This window comes from Grus americana, chromosome Z, assembly GCF_028858705.1.
Source record: "Grus americana isolate bGruAme1 chromosome Z, bGruAme1.mat, whole genome shotgun sequence".
In the NCBI taxonomy this organism is placed as follows: domain Eukaryota; kingdom Metazoa; phylum Chordata; class Aves; order Gruiformes; family Gruidae; genus Grus; species Grus americana.
In genome coordinates this window covers 1,304,550-1,330,589 of record NC_072891.1, presented here as the reverse complement: position 1 = coordinate 1,330,589, position 26,040 = coordinate 1,304,550, and the positions used below count along the sequence as shown (strand labels likewise).

The window sequence follows — 26,040 nt, the reverse complement described above, 5'->3', positions numbered from 1 at the left end:
TGAAGCGATGGGAAAATTTGGAAATTTCAGTGCCGTTGGTCTCAATGTGAGACTACGGGCGTTTTACTACACTTTGGAGTCCACTGGGGAAGTATTTGGTAAAATAAATGAAGAGAGTAAGATTTTTAATATTTCATACACCGCCCATTGTACACACCCCATCGTAAACAAGTGATTTCAGATTATAAGGGATTATCTTTGCTTTTGCGGTTGAAGTATGTACAATCTTGAGCGCCCAGTGCTGTAGCTATTGCTCGTATCGCTTTACTGAGAGGTTTCCCCACGTTCCTGATCAATTGTTCTGCATTAGCAGTAGCTGCCATTACAAAATAAATAAGCGGTTTTGAAGCATAAGGCAATCGAGGACCTGATTTTATGTTTAGTCTTCAGGAAAAAAAAAAAAATCGCACTGCAATATAATGATTTTCATTAGTAACTATGTATTCTCCCAAGCAGGCTCAGTGTTTCGTAAAATGATAAATACCTACTCACACCGAACTTTAAAAAAAAAATATATATATTTGGCCGTTGTACAATTATTTGTTAAAACAATACATGAAAAAAATGTGGGAAAGGTAAGAAAAAGTTGTGGACACCATGCAAACGGACACATGGCTCGTGTTAAGAACCGAAACGTGGGCCCTTTTTTTTTTTTTCAGTCCCATGCAGCAATTTGTCTACATAGTAAACCGTTAGCAGAGCTGATCAAAGCACTCAAAAGTGTTTCTCGCTACCCTCCTCTCTGCTAAACGATCTCCAGGACTCAACAGAGATGTGGGATCCTGCAAACTCGGATTCGTTCCCACTCTGCCACAAGAATCTGGGGAGGGAGCGGGAGAGGAACGCTGCTCCTCATTTATTGCACATTGCCATATGGAAGACTTTTCAGCTGTTACATAGTTAGGCCTCGCAGCCCCTCTATCTAGCAGTTAAATATTATTCTGTCGCTGGTTCCCTTTGTATAGACGGAGAAAGCGAAGCTCGGCGAGGCCGCGGGCACCGCGGCGGTGCTGCGGTTGCACGGAGTCAACGGTGCCAAGGGGATTAGAGGCTGGGGCTCCCCGAATACGCTCCTCCGGCACGGGCTACCTCTTTTTCGGACACAGGGAAAAAAAATATGAAGTACGGTCACCCCGGTCCCGGTAACCGGTGCGCCGAGCACACCGCGACGCGCGAGGCATTTGGGAGGAGAACGAGCCTGCGGCAGAGGGGGCTGGGCTGCCCCCGCGGCTCTGAGCTCCCGGGGATGCTCGGGGCGAGGAGGGCACGCTCACACAGGTGTAACCTGCGCTGACGGTGAACTTCGTACTTGGAAGGTACTTGGACTTGAAAATAACCCCCAACCTCAGATAGCCAGGCCGAAGTAGAGGCAGAGATGGTGCATTTTTGGAAGAACTGGCAAACGAGGTGAATTCCTTCTGCGCTGCCCACCCACGCGCATCACCCTCCGCACCGAGCGCTAGGGTTTGGGTTCGCTGCTGGGTGCGAGGATGGGTAATACGCAGGAAGGTGAAGTGCCCGGTCCTGAGGACCTCAAAGAACCAGGGAGGACGCGGATAAACTTGAGCGCCGTTCTGCTGTCACCCGGGGAGAGCAGCCCGCGTGGAAGGGGAGACGGGCAGGGGAGGGGGAAACGGCACCCTGAGAGGTCTGCTCAAGGTGGAGATCAGAAACCTGGGATGCTGCCAGAAGAAAGAAGGGATGGCCCTGTGCGATGCTTGCTTTGAGGATACTGCTCAAAGAAAAGAATCCGGAACGATGAGTGTTGAATAAACCCAAAACGCTGCTCGGGGATCCCAGGCCCTGGGCTGGGGCTTCCCACCCGCGCAAGCGAAGCACCCTGCCCTCCGCATCCCCAAATGCTGGGGTGCTGGGTCTGGCCGGGGCAGCGCTCACCGGAGCTGGGAAGGACGGACGGAGTTAGAAGGGGTTTGTAACACCCGAAAGGTTTCTGCTGTCCCGGCTCCGGGTGAGCTGAGCCGCAGCACGGGAGGGTCGCCGGCACATAGTACGTGTCTGGGTCTTTTATCAGTTTTATCTCTACGTTAAGAGATTATTCCCAAGTCAAAAATCTGTGTCCTGCCACAGAAAGCTCCACCTGATACCCTGGCCAGAGCTTTTGGGGTGTAGTTATGTCTCAGTACTCACGGTTACCTCTCCTCCTCTACTAAGCCCCATCCTTCCTCTTCCCTTTTGCCCTTAAACCTTCAGCACGTTGCAGAAGTTCGGAAGTCCTGCTCGCTTTCCAAGAAATCAGGATCTCAACTTATTGCTTAAACCTCGTTCCGGCCCCCGGGGAGAGGAGTTAAGTCCAGCCTGGGACTGGGGCGCAGGCGGGCGGGCTGCGAGGTGTGCAGGTTACTGAAGCACCAGCCCGAAAAGCATCGGGTCTTTCCCAAATCTCAGCTCCGGCCGTGCCCGACTGGGCTGTAACCAACGTTAGCGTTTTTTGTTTCTTACGGTCTTTTTATCCCCTTCTCTTTGCGTAAAATCGTTCTGTCTCGAGTTCTGTGGGAATATCGCCCCGAGGAGGGAAACTGTCGGGTATCTATCTTTCCTCGGAGATCTTCAAACAAAAGATGTTCTGCGCAACATTTGTCAATTTTCCCATTAAAGATGAAGAATTTAGCTTTCAGCGTGGGTTTTAACCCTTCGGAGAGGATCAGATGCAATAGTAATGTAAAAAAACAGTGAATGCTTGTCTAGATCGGGCGCCCAGGTGCAACGGGAACACCGTACTCCTCTCCTGCACGCTGCCAACGCGGAGGCGCGCTCCCGCACCCGTGGGTGCTGCGCGCGGTGCCTCCGCCACGGCCACGGCGTGGGTTTACCGGCAAGCGGAGCAAAGATTTTGACGTCTCTCTCTAAATCAGAGCGCGAGCGGCACTAACGGAGCAACTCCTGACACGGCGTGGTTGCGTTTGCCGTACGGCGCGCGTGGTGCAGAGCCCGCACCGGGACGGAACCGGGGCTGGAGATGTTATTGTACGCGGCATCTGCCAACCGCGGGGTCGAGTTTACCGAATTTGGCCTGGCCTTACAATTTTCTTGCTTTTGTAGATTTGTCTCTTAGCCGGTATTCGAACATTCTTTTGTGGTTTAATACAGAATTGCACAGTGCGGGAGGATAATTAGTGGTAAGTATTGAGCAGTTTATGTTCTTCTGTGATTAGAGAGTAAGTCTGTGAGGTCTTTGGGCACTAGTTCCACAATGTTTTATTTTTGCTGGGTAAAACCCTTGGGGAGAAGAGGGTGTTTGTACCTTTGATTTCACTGGGCTTTTCGCAGGGAATAACGCGCTAAAATATATCTTGCAACCTGACTGGTTGGACTAAAGATGTCAGGCTGCTGGCTCTTCTGAAACGAAGTAGATGATTTTGTGAGTAATTAGGGCCATGCAGTGGTTTCACTGTGTATTTTATATTATATCAAATATGCATATTCTTTATTTATATACAAAACGCATGCACTTAAAATACACAGCAAACCAACTGTAAACACATACACATTACAGAAGAAACCTCTCGCTGAAATGACACGCTTCCACTTTCCCATGAACTTTTCCTTTCAGCAATCCTAATTAATACTCCAAAAGCACAGTTTCAATTACACCAATCCAGATGCTATATTAAAATACATAGTTTCTATACCACAGCCATTCCTAGAAGCCTCTCTCATCCCGTGCTGCGCAGGCAGCGTGCTGAGCCGGAGCCTGACCTGAAGGGGTTACAGCCTGCACGAACAAAGACAGCCCCCCCCAAAAAAATAAAAGGAAAAAAAAAAAAACCCCCAAAAAAGGGGAGCTGAGGCACCCAGAGGCGAAGCCCCTCGCCAGAAAACTCTTTTATCAGGTAGGCAGCGAGCTTGGGGAGCAAGGTCCAACTTCCCCGGTGCTGCTTCCTAACACTGTACCATATTCCCCTCGACTGCTCAAATTCACACTTCAATGCCTAACACATGTCAGTGCCAACTTCTACAACAAAATATGGTTACTTGGAGGTCCTCTCAAACCGCTTTTGCTTGAACAGTAGTTAACGTATAGCCGGATTAAGAAGGAAATCAACTGCTTGCCGATAAATTCAGCATAGCCAACTCTTGGGATTTTATCAGGTGTCTTGCAGGGTTTCCTGTTCCTTCGGGGTTTTGTTTTTGCCTAAAGCCTCAGCTCCAATAATTCAGGAATTGCATCGAAATCATTAAACCCAGCAGTTTCAGGCCCTCCTAGCCTTGGACAAAACCTGCAAGCGGGATCGGAGCATAGCTAAAAGTTCAGAAAAACAAAAAACCAACCCCAAGAGGGAAACACGAACCCACTAGCTTTACACGTTTCCAAAGTCTGCTGAATTTGGTGAACGCGCGTGTCGGGAACGCGAGTCCCCATTTTTTTTCACGCGTAGCCGGAGGCTGGCAAGCGCGTCCGGGTGCTACGCAAGCACGGTGGAAAGGCGAACCCACCGTCCCCGTGAAATCCCTCTGCGAGATGCAGCCCGGCGCGAGGGGCGGCTGCGGCCAGGGGCCACGCCGTCCCGTACCAGCCCCCCCCCCCCCCCCCCGCATGCCTCCCGGTGAGCCCAACCTGCCGCCACGGCCCCCACCTTCCCTGCCCGCCCCCCCGGCACGATCGTGGGTGAAACTCGGCGCTGCGTTACTGATAATTTTGGTGGGTATTATTTTTGCACTTGGAACGTCCTTGATTATTTACTGCAGTAGCCACAGCGGAGAAGCCTTCAGCCATGAATTAAGCGCAGCTCGTTTCTTCGACCTCAATAATAAACCGCAAAATGTACCTTGCATTTTAAACTCTTCCTCCAAATATCACGGGCGAGGAAAAACTGAAGTGATGGCTCATGTCAGAGGCAAAACAATTCAGGATCAGTCTCTCGAATAATACAAGTTGTACTAAAAATTCAGGCGTTGCAGCCCCAGGACCGGCGATGAAGTGGTTAACAGACATATGCTGTATAATTAGGAGATGCATTAATGATTATGAATAGTAAATGACTTGGTGCAAGGAAAAAAATCTAGTCAAAAGGGACATGCACCTATCTTACATGTTTATTAGAAACTGTATATAACTAGAGAATTCTGCTATTAAGAATCCTGCATTATTGGTGTAAATACTTCCAAGGGTACATCAAATTGTAATCTTTCATACGACATCCATCAAACCAGGCTGGAGATTTTGACAAACATTAAACACAGTAAGGAGGCAATTATGTATGCATGATTTAATCTGCAACTAATTAATATGCAAATTTATTCATATGTTAGTTACTAAATTAAAAATGCAAAGAAGCCCTTATGGTGATTCTCAAAATTTTGCACAAACAGAACATTTAAAATATAAGAAAAAACGAAGTTTTTTGGAAACCTGCGGCATACTTTAAATCTTTGGAAACCTGTTGCACGGAGATGGTTCAAAAATATTTACTTAAAAACCGGAGAATGATAAAAGGTGCGTTAATTTTATGTCAGAACGCGGTGGCAGAAAGGTTAAACGCGAATCTCCGAAAGTCTTAGGAGATGTGCGCTAATTATCAAACAAACTGTATTCTAGACCGAACTCCCACAGCCTGCAAAAAAATTCCGGCTCGGAACAAACCGGTCATCTTTCCGGCGTTTTGCTCCATCCGTGGATGCGCGTGTGTTGAATCCAAGGCTGGTGTAACACCAGCCGAACCCCCCCCCCGCATCCCCACTTGGAGGCGTTTCGATGGTCAGTGACACAAAAACCCCACGCTCTGTATTCACCTGAGTAGGTTTTATGTTGAAGAAATCTGCTGGAAAGATTGAAAATAAGAGGTGTGAGGGAACTAATTGGGTGAAGGCAGACAGAAACTGCCTGTAATTCTTTTCCAGATGCATCTTCAAAGAAAAACAAGGATGCAAACAAGAAGCAGGCATTTAGAATATTTCCTGGAGAACTGCTACAGCTATGATTCGGAATAGTTTTTACCCCCTAGTAGGTAAGTAAAGCACAATAATTAAGTATATATTATACCATTGTTTGCATTTTGAAGAGCTCTGGTAAGGCATATGCTTAATGCGCCAGAATTTCCTTCCCGTCGTATTTCCAGGGAGAGCACAGTTACGTTCTGAGCTCTGCACGGGGCTCCGAGACTGAGCCGGAGCCGCCAGCGTAGCCAAAAACCGAGGCGCAGGTCGAATACAGAGGGAAGCACAGTAAGTACTTCCAGGCTGTTTCCTGGGCCAGTGAACTCTCACTATTTCCTTTTTTTTTTTTTTGTCTCCTAAAAAAAAAAAAAATAATGAAAGCCATCAGCTCCGCTGCAGGCCAGTGCCAGAAGAGGATGTTGGCATCAGCTGCTCCGGCTCCCACCGCCCGGTTTGGTCCCCGGTGCCGAGGCTGTGCCGGCGGCAGCATGCCCGCGGCCCCCCGCTCGGGCAAACCCCCCGTCCCCGGTGCGGCCCCCGGGAGCTCCGGTCTGAGCCCCCGGGGTGCCGCGTCGGAGCCGGGCATCCCGGGAGCGCGTGGCCGCGTGGCACAGCCTTCCCGCGGGGATGGGACCCGCAGGGGACCCTCGGGGCTGGCGGGGGGTCCCGGCCAGAGCGGCTTCACCTGCTGGGTGGGCCTGCGATCGCCGAGCGAGGTTTCGCGTTATAAGAACGATGAACCGTTCCTCGCTTTTCATCAACACGGTTGTACGGGCCCTTCCTCCTTTTCTGCTTCGCTGATGCAGAGCACTTTTAGGATCAGGAAAGAGCATCCAAAGATCAAATTTAGCCAATTTCAGGGGAAAAAGCCTAGACTGGAAGGGAAGACTGCAGGAAAATGGCTTTAGAAATACAAACGGGCTTGGTTGGACATATTTAAATCTACTTTGTTGCGCCTCGATAGGTGACTCTCGATTTTTGTTTAGGCCAGAACCGAATGTAAGGCTTTTAAAAGCTTAAACGTACACATTTATGCATTCATTACACAGTGTTAAATCTAATTTGTTCTTTTTACTGTCACAGGAAGCACATGTTTAAAGCAATCTGTTTCCTCATATGAATGCTTTCCTGTCTGTTTGAAAAAAATTGCAACACACTTTACCCCAAGTAACCAAGAGGTGATCATAAATATCCCTAAATAGCATTAAACAGATATGAAAGACATTAACACTTCCAGAATGCCAAAGTAGTATTAAAAAAAATTCTAACAGATGCTCCTAGGTCAAAAAGTGAAATGTGTGTTTCCTGAAAAAACACTCTCATCAGAATCATAAATGAACTGTGAGCGGAGAAATGAGGTGTTGCAGAGCAAACGAGAGGATCTTTTTGGTTAAGGACTCTCGCACACTATTGCCAAAGTGTGGTTGCAATAAAAGAGCCAAAATTAAAGGCGACTTTGCTGCAAACCAATATCCTTTGTACTCCACCAGGTGGCAATGACAACAAGGGAGGGCTGACGGCTCCGGACCTGCCCCGGACCGGCACTGGATCGGTCCCTGCCCGGCCCCGCTCCCCGTGGCCGGCTCCGCCAAACTGGCCCGGACCCAAACGATTTAACTTTGCCTTGGCACTCTGTGGCTCGCATTTGGCAGGGAAAAGATGTTCTCATCTGGAAAGGCAGTCAAATCGGCCGTAATATGCAAATCTAGCTTAAAATACCCAAGTCACCCACACCCCTCTCGCTCCAGAGCGGGGACGTGCGTTGCCCTGCGCGGTGCCGGGCGATGCTGCGACGCACGAAGGCTACTGACGGAACGGCTCTTTGAAGCACCTAAAATATTCAAGTCTTTACTATTTGCTAGAAAAGCAGCAAACAAGGGAGCCTTCAAGCCTTTTCTTATTTACGGCACAGCGGTAAAACGCCCGTGGCTGAGCCATCCACACCCTTAAATATTGTGGGTGGGCTCTGGGTGCGGTTCCCGGCCCCGTGACCAGCTGCGGACCCCCGGGAACCGCCCCGGGCACCTGCGTGCAGCTTTGCAGAGCCAGAGACTAAACCCGTACGCCTTACGTCCGTCCGCGTAAACCACGCGGCGCCGAGGAACGTGAGCTCGTAACGTCTCAGAGCGTCGGCACGGCTGAAAGGAGCCCTGGAGAAAAGGGTACTCCTGAGGTCTTTCTGGGGATTGCCAGCGGGAGAGCGGGCGACCGGAGCCCAGCAGAAGCTCGGTGGGGAGAGCAAGCGGGGTAGGACAGCCCGTCCCGTTCTCCCGGAGGCGCCCGTGGGGCCGAAGCTTTGGGAAGCAAAACGCGACGCGCGTTTAGGGGTGTAAAACCGCGCCGGGGCCGCTGCGGCGTGCCCTCCGCTCGGGCGCTGACTTTGACCGCTTGTTTGGCCTGTCGAAAGGCGCTGTATGCCATTGAAAATAAAATAACAATAAAAAAACAACCAGCCATTGTAGGCCTCCTAGGGTTTGTGCCAAGAAACTGTCAGGGGAGCTTTGCTATGCATTTAACAACGTTAATAGTTATTGGAGCTCTTTATGCAATTTTTTTTCCATATTTTCGCTATGCTGATTTTTTTGCTCATTTACCGCTTCAGCGTAAAAGCAAAAAAAAAAAAAAAAAAAACACCTCCAAAAAAACTTTGGAGCAAAAATTAACATTCCTTTGATAAAATACAGAGCCTCTGTTAACAAATGCACCCCAGTCAGAGTGCGAGCCTATCAATCTTGACAGCGTATCTTAAACTTCCACAGATAACTTCTTCATTAACGTCCTGCCCTCCCCTCCGCACACCGCATCGCTCTCCCCACCCTGACCCCACGTCCAATCCCTTCTGAAATGGCAGAAAAACTTAAAAGCTAACGAGATGAAAGAAATAAATGCCCGGTCCCCGAAGCCATCCTTTCCTAAAACCAGGTTGGAAAGGCCTGAGACAAGATAGGATTTAAATGCTTCTATCTTAAATGCTGAACTGTGCTAATCAGAGATCTGAAGGCGCTGCACCGCTTGTAATGAATACAATCTACAGATAATATTTAAAGAAAAGCTACAAAATCAAATTACTGCACAGAGAAATTTTTTTTTTTATCTTTAAATGCCTTTTCCTAACAATTATCCTCAAGTTCAAACAGAAAAATTAAGTGCTGAGCTTTACACTTGTGAAACTCCGCTTAATTCCCAAACGAAAAAAGAATTACAAATTACATTGCTAGATAAAGAAAATGATTGAAGGCTGGACATGAAATCGCCATTTATTTTTACATTTATTTACTGAATAAAATGCATGTCCTGTAGAAGGGAGCAAAAGGGAAGCGGGGACGCGGGGCTCAGCGGGGCGCAGGCAGGACCAGGGCTGCAGCGGCAGCTCCAGCTGCAGGGTCACCGCTGCCAGAAACGCGCGTCGCTGGGTTTTCTTTTGTTCTACCGGGAACCTTCCAGGACCGATCGCTCAGTACACGCAAATCAAACGACGAAAAGTTTAAATGAAAAATGCGTGTCCAGTTTAGAGGGGTGGGGAAAAGCCATCGGGCTTAGGCACGCGGGACGCCGTTCGTCCCCAAGAGCAAACCGACGTCCCCACGAGCGAGGTCCGCTCCTCGGGCGCCAGCACCATCCCAACTGCGGGAGAAAAATCAACGCCGCTCTGCTTAAAAAAATCAATTTGAAAATAATTGCCTTAAAAATACTGCCGATTATCTGCATTTCGTCCTTTTTGCAGGCACTTAAAAATCATCTGGACTTGTTGGCCAAAACCTTCGGTCCATGAGGACAAGTGCCTTCTGCACTACCTGCAGTACTCTGAAGAGGGAGTCTCTGCTCAAGCTAAACAAAAAACCCCCCCTAAGCCCACACCTCTCTTACCAGAACGGGCCAGAACTAGTCAGTACTGGACTAGAATTGATTTTTTTGGGGGGGGGTCCAAAACAGTTAAACGTTTGCAGCGTGTGAATTTTGCCGTAAAGGTTCGACCTTTAAATAGAACACACGTCTCGGAGCATCCCTTTCAAATTGCTTTTTCACGTTGGAGATAACCCTGTGCAATTCCTTCAAAACTAAAACCTAAGCCATTTTAAATCTGCGTTTTCTCTACCTTTTCATCGATTTTAAAACACCACCACAGCATTTTGCCCGTAAAATGACTTCTTAGTCCTTCAGCTTCGGCGAGCGATTTCAGGTGCAGTTTGCAACAGACGGTCTTTTAACCCATCACCTCACCCGTGTACGGTAGATTTTACCGTTTCCTCCGTTTGACTTCATTCGCTATGTGCCAAAGCTGCATTTCCAAATCGATTTCTTTACTTTAAAGCAAAAAAGCAGAGCTTTGTTATAACTGAAAAAAAAAAAATTAAAAAAAAGCCATGTGGAGTTTAATAAGGTTCTAATTTTCATATGGAAACCCCCCGACTCGTAATGCCGTCTGATTTACACGGCTGGCCAGAAGGGCGAGGAGGGACGCTAGCCAGGCTGCTTCCCCAGGGGCCACCGGATGAAGAGGACCTTGTCAACCTGATAACGCGGCGAGCGCGACGGCCCCGTCTCCGGCGGGAGCCCCGGGCAGCGCGCGGGGAAGGGCGGCCGCTGCGTGAATTGGGCAAATTCCTCGGGGAAAACGTACAGGCTGCTGCGAGGCCGGGGAAAGCCGAGCACCCTACTGCAAGCACGCTGCAGCGCGGGACGCAGAGCCTCTCCTCCGCGGGCTCTCGGACCTCAGGAATTCCACTAAAATATTGTAATAAAATGACAGTATTAGTTCCTGTTCACCCCTCCGTAATCCAGCTCCTACCTCGCTCGACCCAAGTCGTTAGCCGGGTCCCAGTGAGCTGCCCCCAAGTTCCCCCCCCCAGCTCCACCCTGCTCCCCTATCTCCATCCAGGAAGGTCGGTTCTGGCCCAAGGAGGCTGCACCCCACGTTGCTGGTTCTCAAAGACCCCCAGACCGGGACCCATTTGGTAGCTGGAGTGCTCCAGGGTGTCTCCGGTGGGTGACAAACCACAACCCACCGCTGAACCCCGGGAAGCTCTGGAGCACCCAAGAGGTCCAGCGTGGAGAAACGTCCCCGAAGATGCTCTCGGCAGCGACGACGTTGGCATCCCCGGACTGGCCGATTTTCTAGTGTGGCGGGCGGCACAGGGCAAGTCGGAGACATTGGAGCTGTTTTGGAAACCTCCCATTTAAGTGGGATGTTTGAAGGGAAATTCAGACGGCTGTGTGTTTTCACTCGAGGTAGGAAGTCTGCAAAGTCTGCACAAAAAGCACAAGCAGCGCTTCCTCACCTCCCGGCGAAATTATCAAGGCTTCTCCCGTGGAAATGAGAATAAAGCTGTGGAAAAACTCCAGGTGGCATCCCCGTAGTATTTCTCTTTTCTTGATTTTTTGGAACCAAGCAGGTGTTTCCTTAGGATGTACAACTGAGTCATACACTTCCTTATCTGTCTGGCTAGCAAGGTCAGAGCCGGCGCGCTTGTAAATACACACACCAGTGCGTGCAGATAGGTGTCTGCGGTCTAGGAGGGGACATCTTAAATTAAGACGAAAGGAAGAGGCTCTTGCCATTAAAACTGAGGCTCGGGAGATTTTACCTGCTGACTCATCAACAAAATCAATTCATTTTTCAGATCCTCACTTTTAACACGACTGAGATGACATTTGACTTCTCCCACTCTTTATTCTGGCTGTAAAATCTTCCCCGCGAGAACCCTCTCAGTACCTACATTTAAAATAACGTGCGACAACGGTCCGGGCCGTGGTTGCAATCCTGCTCCTCGGTGCAGCCCCAGCTCCTACTGCCAGACCCGGTTCCTTCCCCCCAAGCCCACTCGCATCTATTTGACGAAGGAAGGGCGAAGCGTGTGCCACGGGCAGCGATGAAGCCTCTGGCAGGAGAGGGAGCTGAGCACCAAGCAGGATGTTGCCCATCTTCCCCAAGGGCTCCTACAGATGCAGCTTCCAAGGAGATGGTTCAACCTGAGGAGCCATCACCAGCCGACCCCAGGGCTGGGGGATGCTCAGGGACATCCTCAAGGAGACGTGAGGAAGCAAGCGCGGGGTGGAACACCTCCATGGGGTCCCAGGAAGGGAACGCCAGGAAAGCTGCCCTCCGGGGAAGCCCGGACCCACCCAACGTCACCCTCGCTGCTGCCCCCAGGGTGGCCGGCACGCGGGGTTCCGAGAACGCAGCTCGATACAGTTGGGAAACAAGAACCGCCTCATCGCCCGCTCAGGGTTTAAGATCGGCAGGGTGCAACCTGGAGTGACTCCGCCACCAGCCTCCTGTTTCACTAGATACGGACAGGACCTCTTACTAAAATGCGACCCCCCCCACACTTAAAGCACCCTACAACCAGCTCTGCGTTAGCTCTGCCGCACGGAGCTGTGGCAGCAAAACCTGCGGTGTGGGACTGTGATGTCACTCCAGACCACGCGGTTACATCGCTGAGCTCCTTCAGATGCTCCGGCAGAACCGGAGAGGCTGTTCCCACCAGGCTGCTGAACTGCGGGCGCTGCCGACACCCCCCAGCACCAGGACACGGGACGACCCCGTAGCTCACACCGCCGCCTCCGACTCTGCACCGAGCTGCACCGGCCCGCGGAGCGCGGCGTTCTGGGTCCTCCCCGGGAAGGGGCCGCACGGTCGGGGGTTCGAGATGGGCTGAAAGCTGCATTTATGGGCGCTGGGAGCCTGGACACCCCTCCCCAGGGGCAGGGCGGGACGGGGGATTTCGGTTGGGGTTACAGCTCCCGGGGATCGAACAACTGCAACCAGCCACCCTTCCCCTGGAGCTAAGGGAGCAGGAGGCCTTGGCGCTGTTGGAAAGGGAGAGATTGTCCACGGAGAAGGAAAATGGAGAATGAATATATTGTGCCGTAACGACTGCACTCGATAGCAGGTTTGCTAGATGATAACAATACCAAAAGAAAAAGCACTGGCGATGGAGGAAACGCATGGGCTGAGCAATTCCTCGTATCCAGGCACGCCACTGGAAAGCTTGGCCACGAAGAGGAGCAACTTGAGATGCAGAACGCCTGCAGATGACCTTTGCTGGGCTCACGCGCCCACCTCCGTTCTCGGAGGCGTTTGGAAAAGCCCGCCTTGGCCACGCAGGGGCTCGAAAGCAGCGTCACCACTCGTGCTCCTCTGAGCTGCTCCCGCTTCAGTCCCGGTAACCCCTCCTTCTGCCGAGGCATGCGATCCTGCTCCAAGAAAGCCAAAGCAGCGCTCATTCCATGCCCGCAGATGACCGGCATCGTGCGCTCTCCGCGAAGGCTTCGTTTCTGAGCTTTCTTCTGGTCCTCAACATGACGCTTTGTGTTACGGGTACTACCTGCTGGAAATAACCCGGGCGGACACCACTTCCCTGCCGCAGCGCCGCTGTGGTGGACTTACTGAAGTCAGGATGATACAAGTGCCTCAAACGTGACCTCTGCAACCTAAGCCCTTCCCTCTTTGCTCACTTTTCCCCCCGAAGACTTCCCGTTCCATACCCCATTCCTTCAGAGACGCTTCCAACCACACATACCGGCGCGCCTTGCTCGTTCCTGACTCTTACTGGCCAAGGTAAGAAAGGCAGAGAACGTCACGTCACGTGGCAAACAATATAAAAGGTCAGATGTGATTAAACCATCGGCAGCCAAAAGGCTTCAGGTTCAAGATTAAAAGAACAGCAAAGCCTGAGGATGAAGTTAAGGGTGAGGAGGCGATCGTACAGAGCAGCCACCAGGATTGCACGATGCTAGGTGACAGCAGCACGCGACACTTGTCAAGACCGTTGCACCGAGTGACTGCAAGCCCTCTCATGCAGTAGCTGTGATCGTCACCCCGCTCCGGCCTGCAGGTCCGGACAAAGTTCCCTCGAGTTTGGGCCCACACGAACACCCAGGTCAAACCTCGCCTGTGGGCAGAACCATTCCTGCAGCGCCTACCGACCGCGCCAGCCCGGCTACGAAACGCCGCCACGTCGTACCTTGGATAGCGTGGCACGGGCACTCAAGAAGGGAAAACAAGTTTTAACAGAAAAACCTCGGTTTTGCCAATATTGTCACGCCCATATCTCTTCCTCAGCTGGCTCAATCCAAAATCCCCCGCGCCTCACCGCAGCACTCGAGTCAAGCAGAGCTTAAGGCGGAAAGCTCCGGTGTGCAATGGTCCCAGCAGAGCCCCTTGCCCCACACAGACCGTACCCAGTCCGTTAAGCCCGAGAAGTACGTACGGCTGCGTTATTTCATGGGCAGGCGCCCAGGACACGGAGAGGCCACGCGTGGCCAAGGAGCGCGCAGGGTTGGGGAGACCCGGCCCCCCGCCCCGCTGCCTGCAAAGGCAGATCACACCGGGGCGTGCAGACACGTTCCGGTTACAAAACCCGGAGTTAGGGCCAACTCCTGAGACCCCAGAGATGGGAGAAGCTCCACGCAGGACGCTGCGAGCACGTTGGGCAAAGCCGATGCCGAGACGCACCACGAAGGAGCGCCCCGAGTCCCCGCAGCGGCACCGGGGCGCGCAGGGAACGGGCTGCTGGGGGGGTCCCCGCCACCCCCACCTCACGCCTTCCTGCAGACCAAGCTTTTGGAGCTCGACCCGTGGGTCCCAGCTCAGCTCCAGGGCTGTCTCCAGGCTAACTGCTGTGATGAGCTGCGGCTGAGACCGGGGCACACCTTAACAGTCTCACCCTCCCGAATTCAGTTCAAATCTCTTCGTTATTTTTTTAAACCCTGATTGTTTCCACAGTTTAATTTACTCTGTTTTCCAAACTCGTAGCCATTTCTTATAATAAAGGGGAGCTGATACAACATATTTATTACCATTTATCATTGAAATTTTTATAAGACTACTTATGAATTAATCAACAATAACTGCTTTCACAACCGCTGCTGCATTAATCTCCATATCCACAGCATAAATCACATTGAGAACAAGTTAATATACATATTTTAAGAGAGATACAGCAATATTTCCACCCTATCAACTAAGTATATTATAATCTAGTTAGTCAATTTATAAATGCATATACTTCACTCAGCATCATAAATCCTGGCAGTTCAGTGTGACACAATCTATAACCTAAATATAATCTGACCTTTTCTGAGATATTTGCTCTGTTTGAGACACCTAGGTGCTCTTTCTAAAGCGGTATTATTTCAAATGAAATGTATGAGTCGTGCTATATGAAGACAACAAGACCCAAATACCTATCTGCATACGCACTTAAAAAAGGCCGGGTTTCCTTCAGAACCATAATATTCTTGTACTCACATTATTGGACTTGTATTTTAATTTACTTATTCTTGGAAGCCAGAGCTATGGGTGACAAAAATATTCAGGACTACCTTTTTGTATTTTATTTCCTAATAAATTGTACAGCTCATTAAAATAATTTGAAGTATTTAAAGTGCATGTTCTATTTTGAGGTAATTTCACTTGAAAAGAAAAATACTGTTAAGATAGGTGAGAGTCTTGAGCTGTAGAAGTATTTCCGTTCAGTACGACGACTACGTTCACAAAAAAAGGAAGCCCACATTTGAGACTAATCTGCGACAAACATAAACTGCATGTCATCCTTTCGAAGCAAGAAGCAATCCATAAAAAAACTTTTGCGGCAGTTTGAAATCCCTGCACGTCGACACTTCCAAGAGCAACGCCGCCACTCCTCCCCACGCAGTGAGCCGTACCGAAAGTGTCTGTTACGACGCAGATACAGAAATATCCCTGTAAATGGCCTGAGATGGTCACCTCTCTCCAGAGCAGCATTTTAAAACATAAAAAGTGCAGGTTTGGGGTGGTTTGGTTTTTTTTTTTCCCTGGAAATGACACCCCCCCCCCCAGCAGAGCTCCTGAGCTGTCACAAATCAGTGCCGCGCTCGGTGCCGGCGGGTGCCAGAGCACGCAGAACAGGGCGCTGCATCCCTCCCGGTATTCCATCCTTCCCTGCATCCCTCGTGCCCGGCTCCTCGGCGGTACCCCCGCTACGTAGCTCGCCTCCAGCCGTGGGGAGCTGGGAGGGATGTATCACGCGAAGTCCTCAGAAAAAAAAACTCGATGAGAAGCTAAAGTTTCCTCTAAATTAAATTCACCTCTAACTTCAAGCGTAACAGCGCTCATAAAAACCTTTGGGGAGGATATTAGCTATTGCTGTGAAGGAGTCCAATAAAATCCAAAACCAAAAAAAGCACATACTGCAATAAATTTAAAAGACATGTGTGGGAACTTATTTTTAATTAAAAAAAAAAAATAGTATTATTACTTTACTGGCAACTTTCATTTGAGAATTTCCATATTTCAACAAGTTACAAAAAAGATTTATGTTTGTGTTTGTTTAACATTATAAAGATTACAATAATCCGTGCGATTAAATTAGGATGTTCGTACGTCTTTTTCTCTTTCAGACTCAAATTTTATTCTTTCTAAAGTGACCGGTAATGAAACTACTGTTTAGCACTGTCACTACAGTAACTGAAGCTTTAAAAGTACGCTGGTTCGCAAACTGCAAATTTACTTGGATTTATGGTAAAAACATAAACGCCATCAGAGATTAACGTGCCAATTTGTTATATATTCCGCAAGATTGATTGCCACTCGGCTCCTCCTAATAACCAGATTTAGAGATAAAACAAATAGAGCTATCAGGTATGAAAACGAAGCTCTCCCCTCTTGAGTGGCTTCTTTTCTCTCTGCAGATATCGAGGTGAAAATATGTATTATGTCATTTTAAAAGTAACGGAGGAGACAAAATTAGAATAAAACCGCTAGAATAAAATGCACTCTTTAGCCATGCTACTCTTTATGCTGTAATTACTGACATGTCATATTTAAATGTCTTTTAAATCCACTATTTTATATGTATCTTCTAAGGGATTTAAAAGTCAATGCTCTCAGAAGATGTAATGCACCTCGGTACAGCTTTTTCAGGAAAAAACCCACCAAGATTCTACACCATGCTGAAAAAACCCGAAAACTAACGGAATAATTATTTGGATCACGAAAGCAAAGCACTTCACCAAACCAAACCCACCAACTTCCGACTGCACGACGCAGAGCTTTCATGATACCCGCCGAAAAACGCGATGCTGGATGGTATCTGTAACCCTCCTTCCGAGGAGTTAGCGGGGGTATTCTTTCAAATATTAGGGAAACCCCACGGCAATTCCCAGCTCCGTCGTTATCGCTGGTACAACCCACAACGCCTCTGGCAGCAGCTGGATGCCAGCGGTTGACACCTGGTGTCACCCCCAGCCACCTCCCGCCGCAGGTACCACCGCTCAGAGACGTCCCGTGAAAACGAAGACGTTCACCCCCCCCGTCCCGGGCCGAGAGCCGCGGAAACGTCTCCGAAATCCTCTCCGCGCATCTCTCCGAACGTGCAAATCCACAAATGAGCAGCAGCCCGACAAAGCAGCTAACCGGCACGCGGAAGGGATGCTCGCCCCGCGCAGGTACGCGCCGCCCGCGCCAGCTCTTTAGCGGCCGCCGCCAAAAATCCGCGCGAGCAGCGAACGCTCGGCCCCGCCGTGCAATTAATCACTTCCAAGTCGGGACGAGCGATGAGATTTGGTTTGAACTCTCCTTACCTTGGCCTCGGAATTTAGCGCCGAGCGCTCGGCGAGCCCGGGAGCGGGCTCGTTTCTATCCGCCTGCAACCGAACAAAGCCCCACGCGATCGCAAGCGAGCGAGCAGACGAGCGGTACTTACTGAAGATGGCAAACCTGGAGGAACTTTTCGAACTTTCTTTGTTTGTACTTCTGAAAAAAGACAAAACGGTGTCTTCATAAGACAGGCTTTTGTTGGTTGGGGGTTTTTTTTGTTTGTTTTTTTCTTTTTTTCTTTTTGCACCGAGATTTTCAACAGCCCCAGCTGCTAATCGCCCTGCCCGCTGTCTCGCGCCAGGCTTGCAGCAGTTTTGGTAACCCCGAGTGGATGCCACTGCTCTTAAGTCTGACAGTTAAAACGCTGGAAAATGGTTCATATTTTGAACTCGAGTGTCAGGGCCTTTGTTTTCGCCTTCCAGGGATTTGCTTTGAAAAAAAGCGATTTTTGAAGGCTCCTTGCACGCTCGACAAAGAGGACAGAGAGGAGCAATCAGCTACCGCTAACTAAACCCCTCCGCGAGTCCTGGCGGCGTACGCTCGGCCACTTATTGTATTTATTTCAAAGTATTGCTAAACAGTTCGGAACTCCGATTATTTGTCGAAATGGCAAAAAAAAAAAGAAAAAAAAAAAAAAGAGGTTGAAGACAAAGTCACTCACCCATAGAGGTGCTGTGGAGAGGCCTCCGCCGGGGGTTATTGCTAGAATACTGATAGTACTGGGAGCCAGGCTTAGTGGGGGAGAGCGCTCCTGGGTTGCCAATATCCATGTCACCTCCAAGGAGACTTTGCTAAAAGATTAAAAATATATACGTGTGTGCGCGTGCATGTTAAATCCGACTTTCCTCATCATTAGCTATTTCTCGGTCCTAAAAATAACACGGCAAAGCAACCATCACAAGCAACCGAAAACGCGGAAAACGAGAACCTGCCAAAATTTTAAAGGAGACATTACAAAAAATTTCCAGTTGAGCATCTTTGCCTTGACTAGGAAAACACAAAGTAATTAATTTAAAACACGATTATTTACATTTAAAGGAGACTTATTGCCTACTTATTCAAATGCAATCAGTGTTTTAAAAACTTTTGGAGCTCTGTTAATATATTTGAAGGTAATTTAGTTCCTTCGCTGCAAACAAGATAGTGCACGGATTGAACAATAATAAAACTTAACCGGAAAAAAAAAAAATCCTGCTGTTGATAGAGCGGTTGGTTCAGTGTGCATGAAACAGCTTCATTGTCTGTCCCCGTGCGAGGAAAAATTCATATCTGTGAATTAAATATATCGGCTTTTGCAATATAAAAATCTGCACAGCAGGCTGTACACGCGATGCGATCAAAACGTGAAAATAAAATTATACGTTATTACTGGGTTTTGCGACGCTATCGGAAAATAAAAAGGCACCTCAGAAAACCCCAAACAATTAACGCTATTGTACAGCAGCAGCAGCAGCAGCAAAGGACTTTCAATATATCCATTTTCTGCCCGTACCCTTAACTAACAAGATGCATCCTAGTAAACACAACATTTTCTCAGCTACGGAAGGACTGTGGTTCCCACGAAAGAGCAGAAAACATTATCTGACCCACGCTATAAGAAAAAATTATAAATCTTTAAGAGACTATGACAGAAGAACAATTTCCTGAGTAATGCTCTATTTGCTATAAACTACGTCGAAACTTACCCATAATATATAAATCCCCTGATTATACTCTGCATTGAACACATTGTTCTTTTAATTATTCTGATACGCAATAAAACAGGTGTAGATACTACCATTTATATTAAGAACAAATTTACCATTTAATAAAGAAATTTTAAAATTAAGTACCAAAAATCTAACTTTATCGTTACTTGTAATCAACTTTTACTGACTGAACTAATTACTGTACTTGATAAAGTACAGAATGTGTTTTCCCTAATCTAAATTCTAATCACCATGTCACTCACAACAGACTTAGTAATGCTTCACTAACACACTATTCACATGCAAAATACTCTAAATAGGCCAATTATGACTCTGCCCCTGTTCCCTGGTTAACCCGCTGAGAACTGAAAAATTTCACAAGGCAGTCACCAACTAAAACAAAGGCTCCTTGTTTTAAATTAAGACAGTCTTTTTGATTCCTAAATAGCTCAACAAAGTGGCATGTCTTCTGCTGAAAGCAGTTGGTCAAATATGACCCATGAGCTGGAAAATCAGAAATTAAAACATCCTTACTCCTTGACTATACTTCTAAAAACATTTAAAGATAACTTTTGATTCTAGAAAACTATATTCCTCTTTTTTGCCCCAGCGAGGCTAAACGAGAATCGCTGACGAGGGATGGACAAACGGGCTCCGACCGATTGGGGCTGAAACCCTCTCCGGGTGCGCAGCCCGGCGTCTGCCTTCACAGACCTCGCGGAGCCGGAAAGATGGAAAAACGCCAGTCAGAAGGCGCTTTTTGCTAATATCTTCACCTTCAGCTAACGCCTAATATACACCTGCAATGACTACGCTCCTTTTAATAAACACCACCTGCGCCGGCAAAAACGGTTGCGAGCCTATTGCGTAACGGCAGCGCGAGAGATGCAAAAACGCTCGGGAAAAAGGGGTTATCGATTCCTTGTGAATATCCCCGGAAAAAATAAACGTGATTTTATTGAATGTCTTGGAGCATTTCGGAAGGAAACGGCGCTAACCGCGGAAATTCTCTCCAGTCATATATTTTTATCACGTATACGTTTTAACATAAAGACAGACCTGCTAAATCTGTGCATGGTTTATCCATATGTCGGGTAGTCTGAAAGACTTAGAGCCATCAGCTGTATAAATTCCTATACCCAGCCTACTAGATTTCATTTGACTTCAAAAAAAACCAAACCCCCAACCCCAACAAAACCAAAACACGTATATAAGACAGCGTTTGCAAACTAGTTTAGACTAAACAAGATTCACTTTAGGAGCATAAAACACACACATACCCTATGTTGTTTTTGTTTTTTCATCCAAACATTTTTCTCTATAAAAAGATGCAGGGGTTTCTACAGGAAACAAAACAAAAAAAAATAAAAAAATCTCAAATTTGTATTATTACAGGAGAAGGGAACACACGCCCCGGCCTGAAGGGCTCGCACGCCTTTTGTCCAGCACTCCGCTTCGCCCCTGGCTGCCCTTCCCAGCCACCGCTGCCTCCTCCCCACCTCGCAGGTAGGAGCCCGAGCCCGAGCCCGAGCCCGAGCCGGCCGCGTTGGGCATCGCCTTCCCACCCAGGAGAGCAGCCAGGAGCCGGCGGCTCCGGAGTCCCGGCCGTCCCGCGGAGGCTCCCACCCAGGAGCTGGGACACGCGCCCACCCGGACCGGAGCCTTGCGTGCACGGCGCGCTCCTAATTAATGCTACGTATCTCGCTATCAACAAATTCAATCCATGCGCTGCGCTATCAACAACGTTTCCTACGACAAAGATTAATTCTTTTTTTTTTTTTTTTTTAGAACGCCTCTCCGAAATTTTCGCCTCAACCGTCACAGGCTCGTTTCTTCACTCTCTTAAAGGAAAAAAAAAAAAAAATCGCAAAGAATTAAGGCGAAGCGGAGCAAAGCCCCCTCCTTTGTCTGCTACGGGACGGAGACGTTCCGCCAAGGTAAAAATGAGGTGGGTCGGTGCGTTAAGGGCACCTCACCCGGCGCTCCGGGCAGGAAAACGACGATAAAAATATATATGTACTTATTCCGAGATGCTTGTAAAAGGAACAATAGGCATTTCTTACTGTTCAGCCTACATGTCACACTGCTAATGGCCTGCAACAAAGAGAGAGGTAAAACGTTTACAAACCACAACGCCATCGATTAGGCAGCCTTCGGAGCTCGCGTTCGCTCCAAATTGGATCTCGGAAAGGCGATGAATTATTAGGCATCGAAGTTCATATTTACCACTAAGAAATGACGAGCTTAAAAGCCGAGCGTTACATTTGTCAAGCTCCTCTCCAGCCTTTAGCTAGGGGTTTACCGGGAAGAGACGGTGCGGAGAGCGGAAGCGGGGTGGGCTTTGGGCGCAAGACGGTGCAAATCCTCGGGCTCATCCGTCGAAATCCTGCAGGCGCGTCCTTGCGTTACGGCGCTCACAGAGCCACGCGGTTTGCACTTTTATTTCTTTCGTAATAACCAAAGCTAATAATCTACGCAATTTGCCAGTGGAATGTTTAGAGTTTGAGCTAAAAACAATCAGAGAAGGATTAAAAAAAAAAAAAAAAAAGGCGCAACGTAGCCAAATCCATTTTCACATTGAGCCACGCAGCTGTATTTTTTTTATCGATTGCGATGTTTTTGATTTTCTCCTTGTTCCACACAATCCTGTCTTCTTTCTAGCAAAAATAAGTCACCGACTAGTGAATCCTGCCTCCGAAATTTGAATAACTAGACAAAGAATTAAAGCTGGGTAGGGAGAAAATCTGCACGTACTATGACAAAGTAATATCCATATGGATGTGATATTACCCCTCCTGGAAAAAAAAAAACAAAACAAAACAACAAAAAACCCACAAAACAAATGTTGTTTCCATCGCAAACCTGAAGTTTGTTTGCTTTTCCAATGAAAATCATGTGCATTTCACTTAAATATTTGTTTCAGACCTAAGGGGTAGGAAACACATTTGCAAAAAGATCCATTTATTTTTCCTTTATTACAGAAACAGGTGAGATGAGAGGACGACAGAGCGCTGCATTTTACTAATAGAATGTTAATTCAGATTAAAGGCAAACAGCCTTGAAGCCCGTAATCCGAAAGCCTCTGAAAACACTGCAAAATACCTCAGAAACGGCTTTTTTTTTTTTTTTCCTGACAACCTGGATTTTTTTTTTTTTTTATTTGACATCTTCGCGCTACGCCGTGATCCGGTATCAAACACAACATCGCGGGGATGTTGCAGGCAAGAGAAAACCGGGCTCAGATGAAAACAGATTAAGCTCCTTTCCTGAACGGTTGCCAAATGCTTGTGGGTCGCGCTCACGTTTCGAGTATTCCTGCGCTCACAGCTGCAGGCCCGCGCGTCGCTCCCAACCTGCGTGATGTATAGCGACTGCGGGACATATGTTCCCCTCGGCGAAGCATCGCGCGGGCACGATCGGAGGAGAAGCGCCGCGTCGCCGGTTTCTCCCAGCCTTCTCCCACCCGGTGCGGGACCGGAGGGTTTGCCCCCGGGGCGGGCGAGGGTGAGGAGCGGGGATGAAGGCATCGCGGAGCGGGGACGGGCGGCTGGAGGTGCCGAGGGTGCCGGGGTACCCCTCCGGAAAGCGCCGCGGGGCTCTCGGCAAGCCCGTTCCCGCCGCCGCCGCACGCCCGGAGATGCTGCGGGCAGACCCGGGAGCCGCGTCGGCACAGGCGCGCAAACGTATTTTGTACAACTTTATCAAGTGTGTCATTTTAAAAGCCATACATTTCACGTGCACGATGAGAACTCACGCGCTTTATCTGAAAAACAAAGAGCCCTGCTCTTTTCCACGACGTCGCTCCGTTTCTCAAACTAAACTTCTCTATGCTTTTAAAGATCAAAGCTCGTTTGCTTGGTTTATTCCCGTTTAGGCCTGCGAGCACCACGGCTCCGCATTGTTCCTTCTGCTCCGGCGCCGACGTCTCCGTGGGCCGGGAAAGTCGGTCGGGGGGCTGCGGTCCCGTGGCCCCCAGCCTCCCCGGGGAGCCCCGACCAGCCCCGAGCTCCCGCTCTGCTGGGGCGCCCACCCCAACTGTGCAATTCGGGTGTTTTTCTAGAAAAAAAAAAAAAAAAGAGAGCAGAAAGGAAGGCGCACCGTGACCTCCCTCAACGCTAAAAACTTAACGTGTGCCGCGCGTGTACCCAGGACAGCCATTCGCGATGCTGGACCTCACCGACGTTCTCCTGCCGGATACCTGCTCTTCTCCTACCGCTCTTCGACCTTCTCCATTCGACTCTTCAACCTCTAGCCTGCTGCAAATTTGCAAACAAAGCAACTTGAATTTGTCGAAATCACATCTAATTTCTGTTGCAACAGATGAAGAGGAGGTAATTTTTTTTCAGATTTTTTTTTTTTTTTTAAATGCAACACATTTCTAACTGCAACTGTCCTGTTTTCCGCTCCTTCGGCAAAATCGCAGGATACAGGATTATATCTCATCATCCAGATTTCAGCTGCTCGTACACGCTCTATCCTCGGTTTATGAATTTTCACTTAAGTCAAGTTAACTAAGTCATGCCGCATACACAGCTGAATCATTTCTTGGTTATTTCCTTCTGTGATTTCAATCCTCTGTTTTTAATCAAATTATGAAACTAAATTTCCACTTATCATGTGACTATCAGGGCATCTGTTCATAATCTGTCCAATTCCTACAAATACTCCTTTCTTTGGCTTTTGGAAATTTGGCAGCTCTCTGTAAAATCTTCTGTGTCATTTACGTCCAGTATTTCTCTCTAATGCCAAGTGTAAATTGCAACCCATTGATGGCAAACACGGAGAAACAATTTCCCTGGGTTTTGCTGAGTGTGTTTTCAAGCTAAGGTCCTGTTTTCCTTTTTTACTTAACCAGCCATAATTCTTAAAAATATTTGCAGAAAAATTCTGACTTTTAGAGAACAAAGGAACTTCTCTCCTAGAGATTTAATTTTTTGCAGATTTTTTTTTTTTTCCCAAGAACACTCACGTACGTATGAAGCAAGAGAAATTTTAACATGTTGATTTTATTTTCTCTATCTGATGGCAAATAACCTTTTGTTTCATTTCTTCTGCCTTCTAGGGCAGCACCTTCGGATAGCTGTGCACAGTGTTCAGCAGTTTTCTTCCGACTTTGACCTTTTCCATTAAAAAAATGCTTGCAGGTATTATCAAATAATTTTTCATGTTCAACCAACCCTTGTGCATTAATGTCATCAGTATTAGTTCTCCAGGTTGGGTTTTTTGTTTGTTTTTTTTTTTTAATTTTTTCAGTATCTCTTTCTCTGCAGAATTTAAAATTGCTCTTTAAGTTTAAACCTTTCTGGAGCAATTTTTTCCCAGTTGTGCTTTTCGAGCGCTGACTATAATATCAGCACAACAGCAGCAACTTTCAAAGTTCATTGATTGGTTTCAGCAGCATTTCACAGACCCAGAACGCTCTTGACTTCGGCTGAGGTTCAACCACCTCCGGCCAGCGAGGATTTCGACTTTAGCCCTGTGCTCACTTTCCTCCTCTAGTTCGGGTGAGCAGGAGCAAAAAAAATCATTTGTAACTTCTTACCTAATTTTTGCCACATTTACTCTTGGTGTTAGCTCGCCTCTTCCCATCCCTCCATTCACCATTCGGCGTGATGACTCAGATTATTATACTGCTGCTTGATTATCACTAAAGGTTAGTTACTTGTTTGCATTAACGATCCCCATCTTTCACGTTTACGGCGAACGATTTCACCACCCGTCGCAGTCTTCGCTGTTTTTCTGAAGCTTTAGTATAATGAAAATATTGCGTTTCCTAGTACAGGGGGAAAATGGATTAAAAACGCCTCAACTGAACACGTACGAGGCACAAAAATTCCAAAGGGAAGAAGGGACTTTCTCCTCCGCTAAGGAGGTTTTTTAAAATACGGTCTTTGCTCGATTGATGATTTGCTGCCGTAGGGTTTCGGAGCTGGAAACACCTCCTAGCGCTTTCACCGCTGCGAAGATCAGCAAAGCCCGGTGCTACGTGTGCTTATACCTGCTGCTCAATGTATACGCAGGGCTGCACGCAGGCCATCTCCCCCTCTGCGATCGGGCGTCCCATCCACCTTTCCCGACTTTTCCGGCGGCTACCAACCTGACAACTCCGCCAGCCCCAGCCAAGGACCCTCCGCACCCAGCCCAGCGCCGCCGCTCCCCGCTCCCTCCCCAGCAGAGCTCCATCCGCGGAGGAGGCGGCGACGACGAGGACGTCCTCTCTGCTTTGTTATTAATCTCGCAGAACAGAGTTTTCATTTACACGCTGAAATTGAGCCGGATGATTATAGTGTTTAAAAACACACGCTTAACTACAGGTAATACTCATATAAAAATGTCCCGGTGGGTAACAAACACAAAAAGAGGAAAGTCCTTGTGGGGAAAGGGGAAGGTGCCGTCGTCTTCACCCTCAAAGAGCCTCAAATACCCCGTAAATCCTAACGAAACTGCCGGTTTCTGCCTGCCCAGAAAGGCTGGCACCTGGTGAGGGTGGCAGGGCAAGACGGGACCGAGCGATCCAAGGCTCTCTGGTCAAAGTCCAAGCGGTTTACACATAGGAAATTCTGCTAACTCTGCCCAGGAGAAGAGTTGGGTTTGGGTTTTAGTCGGTTTTTGCAACGTCCTGATACCGCAGATGGCCGAGGCGCAATGCAATACCAGCTCCAGCATTCGCCGCGGCCGGAGCTGCTCCGCGTGGCTCCCGGCGAGGCTCGTCCTGTGCTCCAGCCGCTGCGTCCTGCTCCGGGCTGGCCCCAGGCACCGGGGGTCTGCGCTGAACGCCCACTTCAGCACCTACGGCCCCTCTCTGCGAGGGGAAATAACGCCAATTGTTGTGGGCCCCCCCGCCCCCCGATTCGTAAGAGCGCCGTGTCAGAAAGG

At 48.6% G+C, this 26,040-nt stretch overlaps 1 protein-coding gene across 31 annotated transcripts in view; it reads right to left on the bottom strand.

Moving 5' to 3' along the window:
- The window catches only part of TCF4 (transcription factor 4), a 231,935-nt gene that overhangs the window by 72,451 nt on the left and 133,444 nt on the right, over positions 1-26,040 (bottom strand). For 12 of the 31 annotated variants that reach the window (XM_054809153.1, XM_054809156.1, XM_054809155.1 and 9 more), the window contains 2 exons: positions 18,138-18,267; positions 17,583-17,632 (listed from right to left, as the gene is read on the bottom strand). The exons of 7 other annotated variants lie outside the window; for them this stretch is intronic. In XM_054809153.1, the coding sequence (XP_054665128.1) occupies positions 17,583-17,632; positions 18,138-18,267 (180 nt within the window). Of the gene's footprint in view, positions 1-17,582; positions 17,633-18,137; positions 18,268-19,161; positions 19,244-20,444; positions 20,505-26,040 lie in introns of those variants that run through there. 12 more of the 31 variants (XM_054809151.1, XM_054809150.1, XM_054809148.1 and 9 more) reach the window with 3 other exon arrangements.